At 42.8% G+C, this 16,536-nt stretch overlaps 1 protein-coding gene across 3 annotated transcripts in view; it reads left to right on the top strand.

Moving 5' to 3' along the window:
* The first annotated feature begins 607 nt into the window (after positions 1–607).
* Positions 608–16,536, top strand: part of LOC311108516 (ubiquitin-conjugating enzyme E2 J1-like) — a 47,999-nt gene continuing 32,070 nt past the window's right edge. Inside the window, exon 1 of one of the 3 annotated variants that reach the window (XM_084151161.1) lies at positions 608–936. In XM_084151161.1, coding sequence (XP_084007287.1) covers positions 906–936 — 31 coding nt within the window. In that variant the 5' untranslated portion in view covers positions 608–905. The remainder of the gene's footprint in view (positions 937–16,536) is intronic. The other 2 variants (XM_084151160.1, XM_084151162.1) reach the window with 2 other exon arrangements.

Here is a 16,536-nt window from a genome sequence, read left to right as displayed (position 1 = left end):
GCACACATAGCTAGCAATTGCCTGCTGGTAAGTCATTGAGTGTGTGAGTCTCACACAAAACAACATAATTTGAAAATGTTGTAATGTTTGAAAATATGATATCATATTTTATTAATCATTTGAGGTGGATTTAATCAAATTAAGATTAATTACATATAATCATGTGTCCTGCACTCATTTCCCCTTGATGCAAGTTGGCAGGCCGAGGTGGGGGACAGCTGGCTGGCAGTCCAGAGACAGAGTCGACTAGAGGGTAAAGATGTAGAAGGGGAGGGTCCTGGGGTACTGCAGAGATTACATTAACCACAGCCGCAAAGCCCTCCCTTTAATCCTGTTTCACCATGGAGCTATGAAAGGGCACTGCAATCCCATTAAAAGTGTTTCTGGATAAATGGGAAAATATTCTGCCTTGGCTCAAGTTATAGAATGTGCTCCCCCTCCCCTCCCCTCCCCCCTTCACACACACACACACACACACACACACACACACACACACACACACAGGGATACAGAGAAAGAGAAAGAAGGAAATAAAGTGTATTTGAATAAAGTTTTGTTGTTCAATCCTTGACTTTTCTACTTCCTGTTTACGTTTTTCCAGTGACATCACACGACTGACATTCTTCTCGTTTCGAACAGGTCACGGTCCCACCAACCTCGTGGAACTACAAATTTGTGCCACGTCAGGACTTACGTTCTAGCTAACTAACTGATATGACAGTTAGCAAACTAACTGCATACGACTTATAGCGGTTGCTGAGCTTGAACGAATACATTGCTCGCATGTTTTGGACGTTTCAGACGAAGCAAAAGTCAGTGTTAGCTAGCTCCTAGCTAGCTAGTAACGTCAGCTGTCTCTCGTAAACATACACTAGCTACATTTTGAGTCCAGTTGACTTGTAAAAATGGAGAACAAATACAACCTGAAGAGCCCAGGTAAGTTTGTAAATAAAACAGTATTTACTCCTTTCAATATATCGACCGAGCTAAAACAGCGCAAAGGTGCTATTCTGGTTCGCTAATGCTAGCTATCCTAGCAGAAAGGATTAGGCTTTATTCACTTCCGCATTGGGTTTCCCATAATGATGGCGTGATGCCACCCTCTTTCTAGTAATCTATCTATCTAGCTAACGTTACCTAAGACATGACATCCCCTTTCACTTTACCACCATGTTAGCTAGCTTGTTCCTGTATGTTTATCTAACTTCGTGCCCAGTGATAATTGAATAATCAGACTAAATACAAATGACATGACATTAAGAACTAATCACACCAGCAATATGGCCTTTACAGGCGTTCTGTAAGTTAGTAACAAGTGACCTCCACTTCCATGACACTGTCAGATACCACTCATTAACTGAAGTCACGATATAATTTTTTATTTTTGTATTGCTGCTCATTTGATCAGACTTAATGGAATCATTGAGCATTGAATTAATCCAAAGTTGGTGTCTAAGTCTTGTAGCTATTTGCATTCACTAACACCTTACTAATAAATACTATAATCTGAGCAGTGGGCCCTGGTTACTACCCGCTACAAAATATTGAATGAGTATCAGGCACATCTGATGTTGACATTGTTGTTCAGGCTTGCCTGGTCCAAGGACACACACACCAGCACACTACAGGCAGGTGCAACATTTCCCTAACAAGAACAGCTACTCATCCTGGGGTCCACAAAAAACACAAAACATGACAAATAACAAAATACTCGCAGACAAAGAAAGTCACACACATTTAAAATACGATATACAAACAATGCAAAAAATATATAATACAAACAATACCACAAAAAAATGATGTGTCCCCTCCCGCCGTTCCATTAGTTGTTTTTTCATCTGTTTTTTAAAGGTAATTTTGCTGTGTGCTTGAGTAATTGTAGATGGAAGGGAGTTCCATGCAATCATGGCTCTGTATAAAAATTTGCATTGCCTTGAATTTGTTTTGGACTTGGGGACTGTGAAGAGACCCCTGGTGTAGGGCTGGGCAGTATACCGTATTTTACGATATACCGGTATTGATGCACGGACCGGTTTGGGTTTTTACTCTACCTTCTATAATGGTATTTTAATGTTTGGTTTGTTAAATGTGGTACGCCATGTGTAACGTCAATGTTTATAGTTTACTTCGCTACTTAAGTCATCGCTCTCTCTCTCTCCATAACGCTTTCCACACAGACCTAGACCCACCCCCTGTCACTCAAGGAGTGTATTTGTTGTTCCTTCTCTACCACGAGACAGTTGCGTTCATTCTCAGCATGGTCAATGCAGCACATGCAACACTGTTGATGACAACGATGCTGTTTTCACTTTGCTTCTTAATATAAATCCACAAGCGTTCTATATTTACTCTATTAGTTTGTGTTTCTTACATCTGCAAAGCTAGTTTGTCTTTTCTTAGTAAATTGGTCCTAAATCTTGTTAGCCGCTAATGCAAGCAAGTCAGAGCAAACAAAACTAGCTATGCAGCCTGAGAACACCAGTGATGTTGTAGACCTACATCTGCATGTTTTTTGTGAAATAGTATCTTCTAAATCAGAGGAATACCTGAAGCAAGAATATGTTAGCTACATGAGTAGCTAAGAGAACATTCAATGTAGCCAAATATTATATGGTCCCCTAGGAAACACTTGTCAACACAGTTCCTAACTCCTGGCATTTCAAATCAAATCAAATAAAATGTTATTTGTCACATGCGCCGAATACAACAGGTGTGTAGACCTTACAGTGAAATGCTTACTTACAAGCCTTTAACCAATAATGCAGTTTTAAGAAATAATAAAAAAATAAAATATACAATATAAAATAATACGAAATAAAAGTAACAAATAATTAAAGAGCAGCAGTAAAAATAACAATAGCGAGGCTATATACAGGGGGTACCGGTACTGAGGCAATGTGTGGGGGCACCGGTTAGTCGAGGTAATTGAGGTACCCCCTGTATATAGCCTCGATATTGTTATTTTTACTTGGGGGGGACGATGCAAATAGTCTGGGTAGCCATTTGATTAGATGTTCAGGAGTCTTATGGCTTGGGGGTAGAAGCTGTTTAGAAGCCTCTTGGACCTAGACTTGGCGCTCCGGTACCGCTTGCCGTGCGGTAGCAGAGAGAACTGTCTATGACTAGGGTGGCTGGAGTCTTTGACAATTTTTAGGGCCTTCCTCTGACACCGCCTAGTATATAGGTCCTGGATGGCAGGAAGCTTGGCCCCAGTGATGTACTGGGCCGTACGCACTACCCTCTGTAGTGCCTTGCGGTCGGAGGCTGAGCAGTTGCTATACCAGGCAGTGATACAACCAGTCAGGATGTTCTCGATGGTGCAGCTGTAGAACCTTTTGAGGATCTGAGGACCCATGCCAAGTCTTTTCAGTCTCCTGAGTGGGAATAGGTTTTGTCTTGCCCTCTTCTTGACTCTCTTGGTGTGCTTGGACCATGTTAGTTTGTTGGTGATGTGGACACTAAGGAACTTGAAGCTCTCAACCTGCTCCACTACAGCCCCGTCGATGAGAATGGAGGCGTGCTCGGTCTTCTTTTTCCTGTAGTCCACAATCATCTCCTTTGTCTTGATCACGTTGAGGGAGAGGTTGTTGTCCTGGCACCACACGGCCAGGTCTATGACCTCCTCCCTATAGGCTGTCTCGTCGTTGTCGGTGATCAGGCCTACCACTGTTGCGTCATCTGCAAACTTAATGATGGTGTTGGAGTCGTGCCTGGCCATGCAGTCATGAGTGAACAGGGAGTACAGGAGGGGACTGAGCACGCACCCCTGAGGGGCCCCCATGTTGAGGATCAGCGTGGCGGATGTGTTGTTACCTACCCTTACCACCTGGGGGCAGCCCGTCAGGAAGTGATCACACAGTCGTCCGGAACAGCTGATGCTCTCATGCATGTTTCAGTGTTACTTGCCTCGAAGCGAGCATAGAAGTAATTTAGCTCGTCTGGTAGGCTCGTGTCACTGGGCAGCTTGCAGCTGTGCTTCCCTTTGTAGTCTGTAATAGTTTGCGAGCCCAGTGACACGAGCCTACCAGACAAGCTTTTCATTTGTTGTCATGTCAAACACTTTATTCAAAGTGCGCACTATTATATTCTAACTATAGAATTAGAATAATCATTCTATTTCCATGATTCCAACAGTTCACCTAAGTGTTTTGCTCTAAATCACAAGTCAAATCACAATTGCAACATTTGGTTAAAAATAAGGCCCAGATTGTTTGCCCATATTGTGCAGCCCTATGTTTCAGTGTGGAAATGACCTCAAATGAGTGCAGAAATTGATGAAAATAAGTTTTCGTGGAATTGAACAGTATAAAACAAACAGAATGGAGAATGACCCATTGAAATCACTTAGAAAGTACAGTGCATTAGGAAAGTATTCAGACCCTTTCACTTCAACATTTTGTTACGTTACAGCCTTTTTTTCTCTCATCAATCTACACAAAATACCCCAAAATAACAACGTGAAAACAGGTTTTTAGAAATGTTTGCAAATTGATTTAAAATAAAAAACAGAAATACCTTATTTACATAAGTATTCAGACCCTTTGCTATGAGACTCGAAATTGAGTTCCGGTGCATCCTGTTTCCATTGACCATCCTTGAGATGTTTCTACCACTTGATTGGAGTCCACCTGTGGTAAATTCAGTTGATTGGACATGATTTAGAAAGGCACATACCTGTCTATAAAAGGTCCCACAGTTGACAGTGCAAGTCAGAGCAAAAACCAAGCCATGAGGTCGAAGGAATTGTCCGTAGAGCTCCAAGACAGGATTGTGTCAAGGCACAGATCTGGGGAAGGGTACCAAAAATCATTCTGCAGCATTGAAGGTCCCCAAGAACACAGTGGCATCCATCATTCTTCAATGGAAGAAGTTTGGAACCACCAAGACTCTTCCTAGAGCTGGCCGCCAGGCCAAACTGAGCAATCGGGGGAGAAGGGCCTTGGTCAGGGAGGTGAACAAGAACCCGATGGTCACTCTGACAGAGCTCCAGAGTTCCTCTGTGGAGATGGGAGAACCTTCCAGAAGGACAACCTTATCAGCAGCACTCCACCAATCAGGCCTTTATGGTAGAGTGGCCAGACATAAGCAACTCCTCAGTAAAAGGCACATGACAGCCCGCTTGGAGTTTGCCATAGGCACCTAAAGGACTCTCAGACCATGAGAAACAAGATTCTCTGGTCTGATGAAACCAAGATTGAACTCTTTGGCCTGAATGCGAAGCGTCACGTCTGGAGGAAACCAGGCACCGTTCATCACCTGGCCAATAACATCCCTACGGTGAAGCGTGGTGGTGGCAGCATCATGCTGTGGGGATGTTTTTCAGCGGCAGGGACTGGGAGACTAGTCAGGATCGAGGGAAAGATGAACGGAGCAAAATACAGAGAGATCCTTGATGAAAACCTGCCACAGAGCGCTCAGGACCTCAGACTGGGGTGAAGGTTCACCTTCCAACAGGACAACGATCCTAAGCACACAGCCAAAACAACGCAGGAGTGGCTTCGGGACAAGTCTCTGAATGTCCTTGAGTGGCCCAGCCAGAGCCCGGACTTGAACCCGATCTAACATCTCTGGAGAGACCTGAAAATAGCTGTGCAGCGACGCTCCCCATCCAACCTGACAGAGCTTGAGAGGATCTGCAGAGAAGAATGGGAGAAACTCCCCAAATACAGGTGTGGCAAGCTTGTAGCGTCATACCCAAGAAGACTTGAGGATGTAATCTCTGCCAAAGGTGCTTCAACAAAGTACTGATAAAGGGTCCAAATACTTACATAAATGTGATATTTATTTTATTTGCAAACATTTCTAAAAACCTGTTTTTGCTTAGTCATTATGGATTATTGTGTGTAGATTGAGGGGGGAAAAAACAATTTAATCAATTTTAGAATAATGCTGTAACGTAACAAAATGTGGAAAAATTGAAGGGGTCTGAATACTTTCCGAATGCACTGTATGTGTTGCCACCCTAGGGTCACGCACTACTCATAAAGCACATTTTAAACTTGTATTATTCAAAAACATAAAATACCGTCAAATACCGTCATAGCGTCTAATTAAAATAAAAATGACCATGATATGATATTTTGGCTATATCGCCCAACCCTACCCTGGTGGCATGTCTTATGGGGTATGTATGCGTGTCAGAGCTGAATGTTATTTGATTATGCAGACAATCTGGAATTTTGATCACAATAATATTTCTCATAACTAAAAGAGAAGCAGTTAATCTCTTGTCAACCCTCAACCAGGAAAGACTGGCTTGCATGTTGTTGATGTTAGTTCTGTTTGTGCAGTTAAGGGCAAGGTGTGCTGCTCAGTTTTGAGCCAGCTGCAGTTTTGGTAGGTCTTTCTTTGCTGCACTTGACCTTATTACTGGACAGTAATCAAGATGGGACAAGACCAGAGCCTGAACAACTAGTACAGTTGATTTTTGTGTGAAATGCAGAACATATTTTTATAACAGACATGCCCCTCCCCATCTTCACAACAACTTTGTCAATATGACTTGCCCATGATAATTGACCATCCATTGTTATACCTAGGAGTTTAGCTTCCTCAACTTGCTCAATGGTCACACCGTTTATGTACAACTCCGGTTTAGGTCTTAGAGAATGTTTTGAACCTAATAATAATAATAATAATACGTCATTTAGCAGACGCTTTTATCCAAAGCGACTTACAGTCATGCGTGCATACATTTTTGTGTATGGGTGGTCCCGGGGATCGAACCCACTACCTTGGTGTTACAAGCGCCGTGCTCTACCAGCTGAGCTACAGAGGACCAAATACAATGCTTTGAGTTTTAGATGTATTTAAGACCAGTTTATTATGAATCACCCATTCGAATACTGACTGTAACTCCTTATTTAGAATTTTAGTGAGCTCACTGGCTTTGGATGCTGACATGTAGAGTGTGGAATTACCCGCATACATAGTCATTCTAGCTTCGTGTAAGACCAGTGGCAAATTATTTGTAAAAATAGAGAAGAATAACAGCCCAAGGCAACTGCCCTGAGGGACACCGCACTGTACATATCTGATGTTAGAGAAGCTTCCGTTGAAGAACACTCTCTGGGTTCTATTGGATAAATAACTCTTCAACCATGTGATGGCAGGTGACGTAAAGCCATAGCATGTGAGTTTTTTTCAATAACAATTTATGATCAATAACTTCAAAGGCTGCACTGAAATCTAACAGTACAGCTCCAACTATCATCTTATTTAGGGCTGACCCCAATTAGTCGACTGGTCGATTGTTTGGTCGTTAGGCTGTTGGACGACTTAGATTGTTTTAGTCGAGCAGTAACAAATATATTTATATTTGCGCCCATGTCAGTGAACTAATCCATTGCGGAGGCCTAGACTAAAAGCCAATATATGGTTGGAGGCTCCATATGGAGGGTGTGACGCAATTGCAGAGCCTCCAGAGGCATGCAGAGGCCAAATCGATCTCCGTATCGCATCGCCATGCGCCTCCCAGATTTTGTAACAATGTGGAGGGCTCTGTATAGCTCCGCATTGACATGATTGGTTGACATTATACATCCTGTATAAACACAAACTCACTTCCTTGACAACAGCTCTGCACTGCTCTGAGAAGCGCAAGAAGTATGAATGCCCTGACTTCTGCTGAGGCTATATCACCGTAAATGCTGCATGGCCAATGCAGATGTTGGATTGACCATGCGCCCAGATGCACAATGCACTTCTCTCTCCAGAATGCGCTGTCTCCTGCCAATTTGTCCACATTCATTGTTTCATAACTTCATTGTGTGAATTGTTTGCGTTTTGATTGTTAGTCTATCACTTCCCCATTACATATATCACCAGTAGTACATTTACCGTTAATTCCTATAATTTCTAATCTACAATGTTTGTTACTTTGGTTACGGTAATTTATTTTAATGCATTCAATATTATTATTCCGGTCTTCCCGTTCTCATTGTCGGAGTGGACACATTGTTTGCAGAGTGCACAACCTACAAGTTTTGGTTTATGTCATTCCATTTACAAGTTTTGTCAATTTAGACATTGTCTTTTGTTTGGAGCGCTCCTGTCAATGTTGAGTAAGGATGCGCATGCATATAAGTAGGCCTATAGGCTACCTGGCCTGTGCGCAAATGTAGGCATATAAATGTGCCCATTTGGGGATCTGATAGTATTTCTGATTGGCTTGACGCACCACCACTAATGACCTGTGGAGCTTCTCAAAGTAATGTATTCTCCTCAAACAGCAAGCAAACAAAGTCTGTTTTTACATCCATTGAGAATTACAATAGTTCCTCAATGTATTTGAAAAGTCTTTCCAGCTCTCTCCCTTTCGAGAACCACTCAGCGTGAAACTGAAAAATGTCATGCTCTGATCCAGTGGAAACGTCATAAAATAGGCCTACCTGATTACTTCTTATCAGTGCTTGACTTGGATTGAAATAGGTTCCGGTACTCATTTTGGGTGCTGGTACTGTTTATATTTAGGTGCAGGAGCTCCACAATACTTTTAAGCTAATATTCTATAGGAGGAACAGGAGCTCAAGCAGTAGAACATTTGAGGTGCCGGTACTCAGCTCCGGTGATCTGCTGCCCTAGTCAAATGCTGCTTCTTATCCCTTGCGCAAATAGCCTACAGCTGTGTCTGTCCCGAGCTCACTGGTCAGGAAACTCTTAGGGCCCAGAATATTTTATACAATGTTGCAAGTTCGCTAGTGCCAGCTTTGGGCTGGACCCAAGTTAAAAGTTGATACTATGTTTCAAGTTCGTTGCAGACAGGCAATGTGTAGCCAATGTGATTTATAGGATATTTATTTTTATCAGGATATTTTCTACCTGCAGGCTGCAATGGTTTTATTTGTTGGCTTTATGTAGGCAATTTTTACATAGTTGGCAATGGCAATATAAGTTACTTTTTAGGTTTGTAATGTTTTCATTTAGATTTGGATAGAATGTTGATTAACCACATGACAATGATTTTGAGATATTAAGACGTTATTATCTATTAAATTAAACTGTTTCACGAACATTTGAATATATACAGTGATGGAAAAAAGTATTTGATGCCCTGCTGATTTTGTACGTTTGCCCACTGACAAAGACATGATCAGTCTATAATTTTAATGGTAGGTTTATTTCAACACTGAGAGACAGAATAACAACAAATAAATCCAGAAAAACGCATGTCAAAAATGTTATAAATTGATTTGCATTTTAATGAGGGAAATACGTATTTGACCCCTCTGCAAAACATGACTTAGTACTTGGTGGCAAAACCCTTGTTGGCAATCACAGAGGTCAGACGTTTCTTGTAGTTGGCCACCAGGTTTGCACACATCTCAGGAGGGATTTTGTCCCACTCCTCTTTGCAGATCTTCTCCAAGTCATTAAGGTTTCGAGGCTGACGTTTGGCAACTCGAACCTTCAGTTCCCTCCACAGATTTTCTATGGGATTAAGGTCTGGAGACTGGCTAGGCCACTCCAGGACATTGTGCTTCTTCTTGAGCCACTCCTTTGTTGCCTTGGCCGTGTGTTTTGGGTCATTGTCATGCTGGAATACCCATCCACGACCCATTTTCAATGCCCTGGCTGAGGGAAGGAGGTTCTCACCCAAGATTTGACGGTACATGGCCACGTCCATCGTCCCTTTGATGCGGTGAAGTTGTCCTGTCCCTTTAGCAGAAAAACACCCCCAAAGCATAATGTTTCCACCTCCATGTTTGACGGTGGGGATGGTGTTCTTGGGGTCATAGGCAGCATTCCTCCTCCTCCAAACACGGCGAGTTGAGTTGATGCCAAAGAGCTCGATTTTGGTCTCATCTGACCACAACACTTTCACCCAGTTCTCCTCTGAATCATTCAGATGTTCATTGGCAAACTTCAGACGGCCCTGTATATGTGCTTTCTTGAGCAGCGGGACCTTGCGGGCGCTGCAGGATTTCAGTCCTTCACGGCGTAGTGTGTTACCAATTGTTTTCTTGGTGACTATGGTCCCAGCTGCCTTGAGATCATTGACAAGATCCTCCCGTGTAGTTCTGGACTGATTCCTCACCGTTCTCATGATCATTGCAACTCCATGAGGTGAGATCTTGCATGGCGCCCCAGGCCGAGGAAGATTGACAGTTCTTTTGTGTTTCTTCCATTTGCGAATAATCGTACCAACTGTTGTCACCTTCTCACCAAGCTGCTTGGCGATGGTCTTGTAGCCCATTCCAGCCTTGTGTAGGTCTACAATCTTGTCCCTGACATCCTTGGAGAGCTCTTTGGTCTTGGCCATGGTGGAGAGTTTGGAATCTGATTGATTGATTGCTTCTGTGGACAGGTGTCTTTTATACAGGTAACAAGCTGAGATTAGGAGCACTCCCTTTAAGAGTGTGCTCCTAATCTCAGCTCGTTACCTGTATAAAAGACACCTGGGAGCCAGAAATCTTTCTGATTGAGAGGGGGTCAAATACTTATTTCCCTCATTAAAATGCAAATCAATTTATAACATTTTTGACATGTGTTTTTCTGGATTTTTTTATTGTTATTCTGTCTCTCACTGTTCAAATAAACCTACCATTAAAATTATAGATTGATCATTTCTTTGTCAGTGGGCAAACGTACAAAATCAGCAGGGGATCAAATACTTTTTTCCCTCACTGTATATATACCATAACCGGCACGCAGATCGGTAGAAATTGTAAGATAAATTAGCATTCGACATGAGAAAGGTTGCCGACTCCTCATGTCACCTATTACCAGCAACTTCAGGAGAGTAATGGCAGAATCTGCGAAAGCCAGCAGGAGCGGGAGGAAAATAGTAGGTCAGGTTAAGTTTTTTTTCTTCTGGTCATCTAGATCTCTGGCGCCCTCGTGAGGCATTTGTCTTATTTCATCAAACCGTAAGCTTAAAGCATCAGACAAGCTCAATGCATATAGTTGATTTTATTAAAACACATAGGGTGTGTCTTGGAAAAATACACGTTTAAAAATGTTGACTTATCTATTGGTCGAAAGAACAGACGACTTTCGGTCGACCAAGATTTTTTATAATCATGGACAGCCCTGATCTTATTATCAATTTCCTTTAACCAATCATCAGTCATCTGAGTCAGTGCAGTACAGGTTCAGTGCCCTTCTGTATATATATGCATGCTGAAAGTCAGTAGTTAACTTGTTCTCTGAAAAATAGCATTGTATTTGGTCAAACATAATCCTCTCCATCAGTTTACTGAGTGGGCAGGAAGAACATGCCACTTTCAACCACAGTTCACTAAGTTACACTAAGCTCCATGTGTTCGCAGGTTCTGTGGTTTCACACTCGGATCAAATTAGACATGGTTTCTAGATGACATTTTCTGCCTTCTGTGGCATTTGCCTTGGGCTGTGTCAAGATAATCGAAATGTACCGAAATCTTGTTTTTGCATGAAGCGTTTTTTCCCTGTAGCTTCTGTCACGCTAGATCAGGTATAGAGGTAGAATTCTCTCTGATCAGAATATTGATCAAAGCTGTCTTGTCCTTGCACACTTGGTGTGGGTTGGTAAGTGAGCTGGATTTAAAGTAAGGACCTAAAGGAAGGGCTTACAATAAGGCTTGGGTTAGCTAGAGTTTGGATTTTGAGAAATAAGTCTGATGGTAGAGTTGAGTTAGAGAAAATATCAAATAAATAAAAACTTGGTTCCAGTTTTGAAAAGGGGTCAAAATAAGGACAAGGCTGCAACACTTTGTAGTAGTTAAATTACATTATGGGGAACTAGAGGAATTATTCACATTGTAAAATAAGGCATTTACAGTATGCCCTCTGTGTGGAAAAGCAAATGAAGATCCTATGTTTAGGATTTTTCTATACCCTATTGTAAGGGGAGCCTTTTGTCTCTGAGACCTGGCATTACCTCCCAGTTTGGAGAGCTGACAGCTGTGAACAAACAGCATTAGAAACCCACAACCAAAACTTTGTTCCCATCCCAAATGGCACCCTATTCCCTATTTAGTGCACAACTTATAGGGCTCTGGTCAAAAGTAGAGCACTATATAGGTAATAATTTCATGTTTTAATGTCACGTGCACAAGTACTGTGATCAATATCAATGTAGTACTAAAAAATGACATACGGTAGAACAAAAAATAAGAAGTGCCATTTGGGACATAGCCCTTCTCTACGAAAGGGGAATGGTCAGTAGGTTTCCATCATCACCTATGTTTATTTTTATTTATTTTTATTTCACCTTTATTTCACCAGGTAAGCCAGTTGAGAACAAGTTCTCATTTACAACTGTGACCTGGCCAAGATAAAGCAAAGCAGTGCGATTAAAAACAACAACACAGAGTTACATATGGGGTAAACAAAACATACAGTCAAAAACACAATAGAAAATCTATATACAGTGTGTGAAAATGTAGTAAGTTATGGAGGTAAGGCAATAAATAAATAGAGTATTAACACTGGAGTGATAGATGTGCAGAAGATGTGCAAATAGAGATACTGGGGTGCAAATGAGCAAAATAAATAACAATGTAAATAACAATATGGGGATGAGGTAGTTGGGTGGGCTAATTACAGATGGGCTGTGTACAGGTGCAGTGATCGGTAAGCTGCTCTGACAACTGATGATTAAAGATAGTGAGTCTCCAGTTTCAGAGATTTTTGCAGTTCGTTCCAGTCATTTGCAGCAGAGAACTGGAAGGAATGGCGGCCAAAGGAGGTGTTGGCTTTGGGGATGACCAGTGAGATATACCTGCTGGAGCGCATAATACGGGTGGGTGTTGCGATGGTGACCAATGAGCTAAGATAAGGCGGGATTTGCCTAGAAGAGATTTATAGATGACCTGGGGCCAGTGGGTTTGGCGACGAATATGTAGTGATGGCCAGCCAACGAGAGCGTACAGGTCACAATGGTGGGTAATATATGGGGCTTTGGTGACAAAACGGATGGCACTGTGATAGACTACATCCAATTTGCTGAGTAGAGTGTTGGAGGCTATTTTGTAAATGACATCACCAAAGTCAAGGATCGGTAGGATAGTCAGTTTTACGAGGGCATGTTTAACAGCATGAGTGAAGGAGGCTTTGTTGCGAAATAGGAAGCCGATTCTAGATTTAACTTTGGATGGGAGATGCTTAATGTGAGTCTGGAAGGAGAGTTTACGGTCTAACCAGACACCTAGGTATTTGTAGTTGTCCACATATTCTAAGTCAGACCCGCCGAGAGTAGTGATTCTAGTCGGGCGGGCGGGTGCAAGCAACGTTCGATTGAAGAGCATGCATTTAGTTTTACTTGTGTTTAAAAGCAGTTGGAGGCCACGGAAGGAGTGTTGTATGGCATTGAAGCTCGTTTGGAGGTTTGTTAACACAGTGTCCAATGAAGGGCCAGATGTATACAAAATGGTGTCGTCTGTGTAGAGGTGTATCTGATAGTCACCAGCAGCAAGAGCGACATCATTGATATACACAGAGAATAGAGTCGGCCCGAGAATTGAATCCTGTGGCACCCCCATAGAGACTGCCAGAGGTCCAGACAACAGGCCCTCCGATTTGACACATTGAACTCTATCTGAGAAGTAGTTGGTGAACCAGGCGAGGCAGTCATTTGAGAAACCAAGGCTATTTAGTCTGCCAATAAGAATGCGGTGATTGACAGAGTCAAAAGCCTTGGCCAGGTCGATAAAGACGGCTGCACAGTACTGTCTTTTATCGATCGCGGTTATTATATCGTTTAGGACCTTGAGTGTGGCTGAGGTGCACCCATGACCAGCTCGGAAACCAGATTGCATAGCGGAGAAGGTACGGTGGGATTCGAAATGGTCGGTGATCTGTTTGTTGACTTGGCTTTCAAATACTTTCGAAAGGCAGGGGAGGATGGATATAGGTCTGTAACAGTTTGGATCCAGAGTGTCACCCCCTTTGAAGAGGGGGATGACCGTGGCAGCTTTCCAAACTCTGGGGATCTCAGACGATACGAATGAGAGGTTGAACAGGCTAGTAATATTCTAAACCCTATCGTGTCTTCTAATGAGTTTGGTTAAAAGTGGTTACGTAACGGTGTCTCCCTGCTCGCAGGACAAACCCTGCCTGAATCGCCCCCAGCTGCAAATACTAAAATGCGTTACGTAAAACGATTTTGTGAACAGGATTATAATCCTATCTCCCAGCGCCATTGACCGAAACCCTTCTCAACGCTGGAGTCAGGAGGCCCATGTGGCAGCAGAGGCTTTTCTTCTGTCACTCCCACTCATTGGTATTATGAGACACAGCTAAAAAAGGACTCCACATAAATTGTGTCCCAAATGGCACCCTATTCCCAGTGCTCTGGTCAAAAGTAGTGTAAATGTAGTGCGCTGAGTGTACAAAACATTAGGAACACCTGCTCTTTCCATGACAGACTGAACTGGTGAAACCAGATGAAAGCTATGATCCCTTATTGATGTCACCTGTTAAATCCACTTCAATCAGTGTAGATGAAGGGGCATAGACAGGTTAAATAATGATTTTTAAGCCTTAAGACAATTGATATATGGATTGTGTGTGTGCTATTCAGAGGGTGAATGGGCAAGACAAAATATTTAAGTGCCTTTGAACGGGGTATGGTAGTAGGTGTCAGGCACAATGGTTTGTGTGTCAAAAACTGCAACGCTGCTGGGTTTTTCACACTCAACAGTTTCCTGTGTGTATGAAGAATGGTCCACCTCCGAAAGGACATCCAGCCAATTTGACACAACTGTGGGAAGCATTGGAGTCAACATGGGCCAGCATCCCTGTGGAACGCTTTTGACACCTCTTAGTCCATGCCCTGACGAATTGAGACTATTCTGAGGGTAAAAGGGGGTGCAACTCAATATTAAGAAGGTGTTCCTAATGTTTTGTACACTCAGTGCACTATATAGGGAATACAGTGCCATTTGGGATGCAGCCATAGAAAACCCAATGAGGGTTTTGGGCTCCTGTCAAAGTGCATCCAGTAGTTTTTAGGGATGCAGAATTTGAGGAGGGAGATCCAGAGATCCAGCCTGAGTTTCTCCTGGTCTTTCTGTCTCCACTGGCCTCCATGTCTGTCTGTTCATCTTTAGGAACAGTCACAGCATTGACAACTTCCACAGGGAGACAAGTGCTTCACATGTGTAGAGTTCAACTCCGATGCTCACCCAGCCTCCAATTAATGAGGCATGAGGAGCTTTGATTATATTCAGCAGAGCAATCAACTGATCAACTCCCGAGTGGCGCAGTGGTCTAAGGCACTGCATCACAGTGCTAGCTGTGCCACTCTGTCGTAGCCGGCCGCGACCGGGAGACCCATGGGGCAGCGCACAATTGGCCCAGCGTCGTCCAGGGTAGGGGAGTGAATGGCCGGCAGGGATGTAGCTCAGTTGGTAGAGGATGGCGTTTGCAATGCCAGGGTTGTGGGTTGTGGGTTCGATTCCCACGGGGGGCCAGTATGAAAAATAAAATTAAAAATAATGTATGCACTCACTAACTTTAAGTCGCTCTGGATAAGAGCGTCTGCTAAATGACTAAAATGTAAATCCAGTGAAGAGAGAAATGTCACTATCTGTCTGCAACACATCTGGTCCTTTTTATCAGCAGTGAGTATCAGTATTGATAAAAAAGTATGTGAGCCGTGGTAAGAGCACTGTCGTGCAAAGCCCTGTGTAGCTCAGTTGGTAGAGCATGGCGCTTGCAACGCCAGAGTTGTGGGTTCGATTCCCACGGGGGGCCAGTATGAAAAAAATATATATATATGTATGCACTCACTAACTGTAAGTCGCTCTGGATAAGAGCGTCTGCTAAATGACTAAAATGTAAATGTAAAATGTTATCGTTGTCCTGATCTGGTTTATTATATGATTTTTAACAGCTGGATTCTTACTGACAAAATGATGCAATACTGTTGTTAAGGATTTTACGTTTAATTTTTTAATTTTATTATTATTTTAGCTCTGTGTCCTAACTAGTGAATTATTACGATAAGTCACCATGCTTAACCGATAGCCTGACTCTCACTGCAAAAGCCCATGATCCCACAGTGGCTTTAATGAGGGACGGCTGAGTAGTTTAGCCTACAGGAGGGGGCATGTTCGCTGTCGGAGGAGGGGTCTGAAAACCGCATCTCACCTTTCTGTCCCCCGGGAAACACGAGTGCAGACTAAGCTACACCAGACAGCTCCAAGACCATGCCGATTTGACCACCCACATGGGAAAAAAAACTAGTCTTTTTATTTTCTTCAGGCTTTTTTTCTCTCTCCCTGCCACAACCAGAGTGCCAAGTGTTTCTTTTTAAGGCTGCTGCATCTCTTTCAGTAGTGGGAGCCAGTGCTTAATCCCCAAACCAAATGAATTGTACTTGAGGCCGGGTGGTTCTTAGAGTGCTTAGTGGCACTCCAGGATAGATTCAGCTCAGAAGAACAGAGTGCTCACATGGTCATAACACTCATTTTTACTTAACCTTACACTCATTATAATATAGCCCTTGAACAATTAGGCTATGCATCGAACTCCCCAGATTCAGAGTTAGAAGTTTACATATAGCGTATTTGCCTAGTAACAAATGGGCATTGGCAACTTTATGACAAAAGT

Source organism: Coregonus lavaretus, assembly GCF_964263955.1.
Source record: "Coregonus lavaretus genome assembly, chromosome: 33".
NCBI lineage: Eukaryota > Metazoa > Chordata > Actinopteri > Salmoniformes > Salmonidae > Coregonus > Coregonus lavaretus.
The sequence above is the reverse complement of the archived record's forward strand: the minus strand, read 5'-3'. Positions and strand labels throughout refer to the sequence as shown.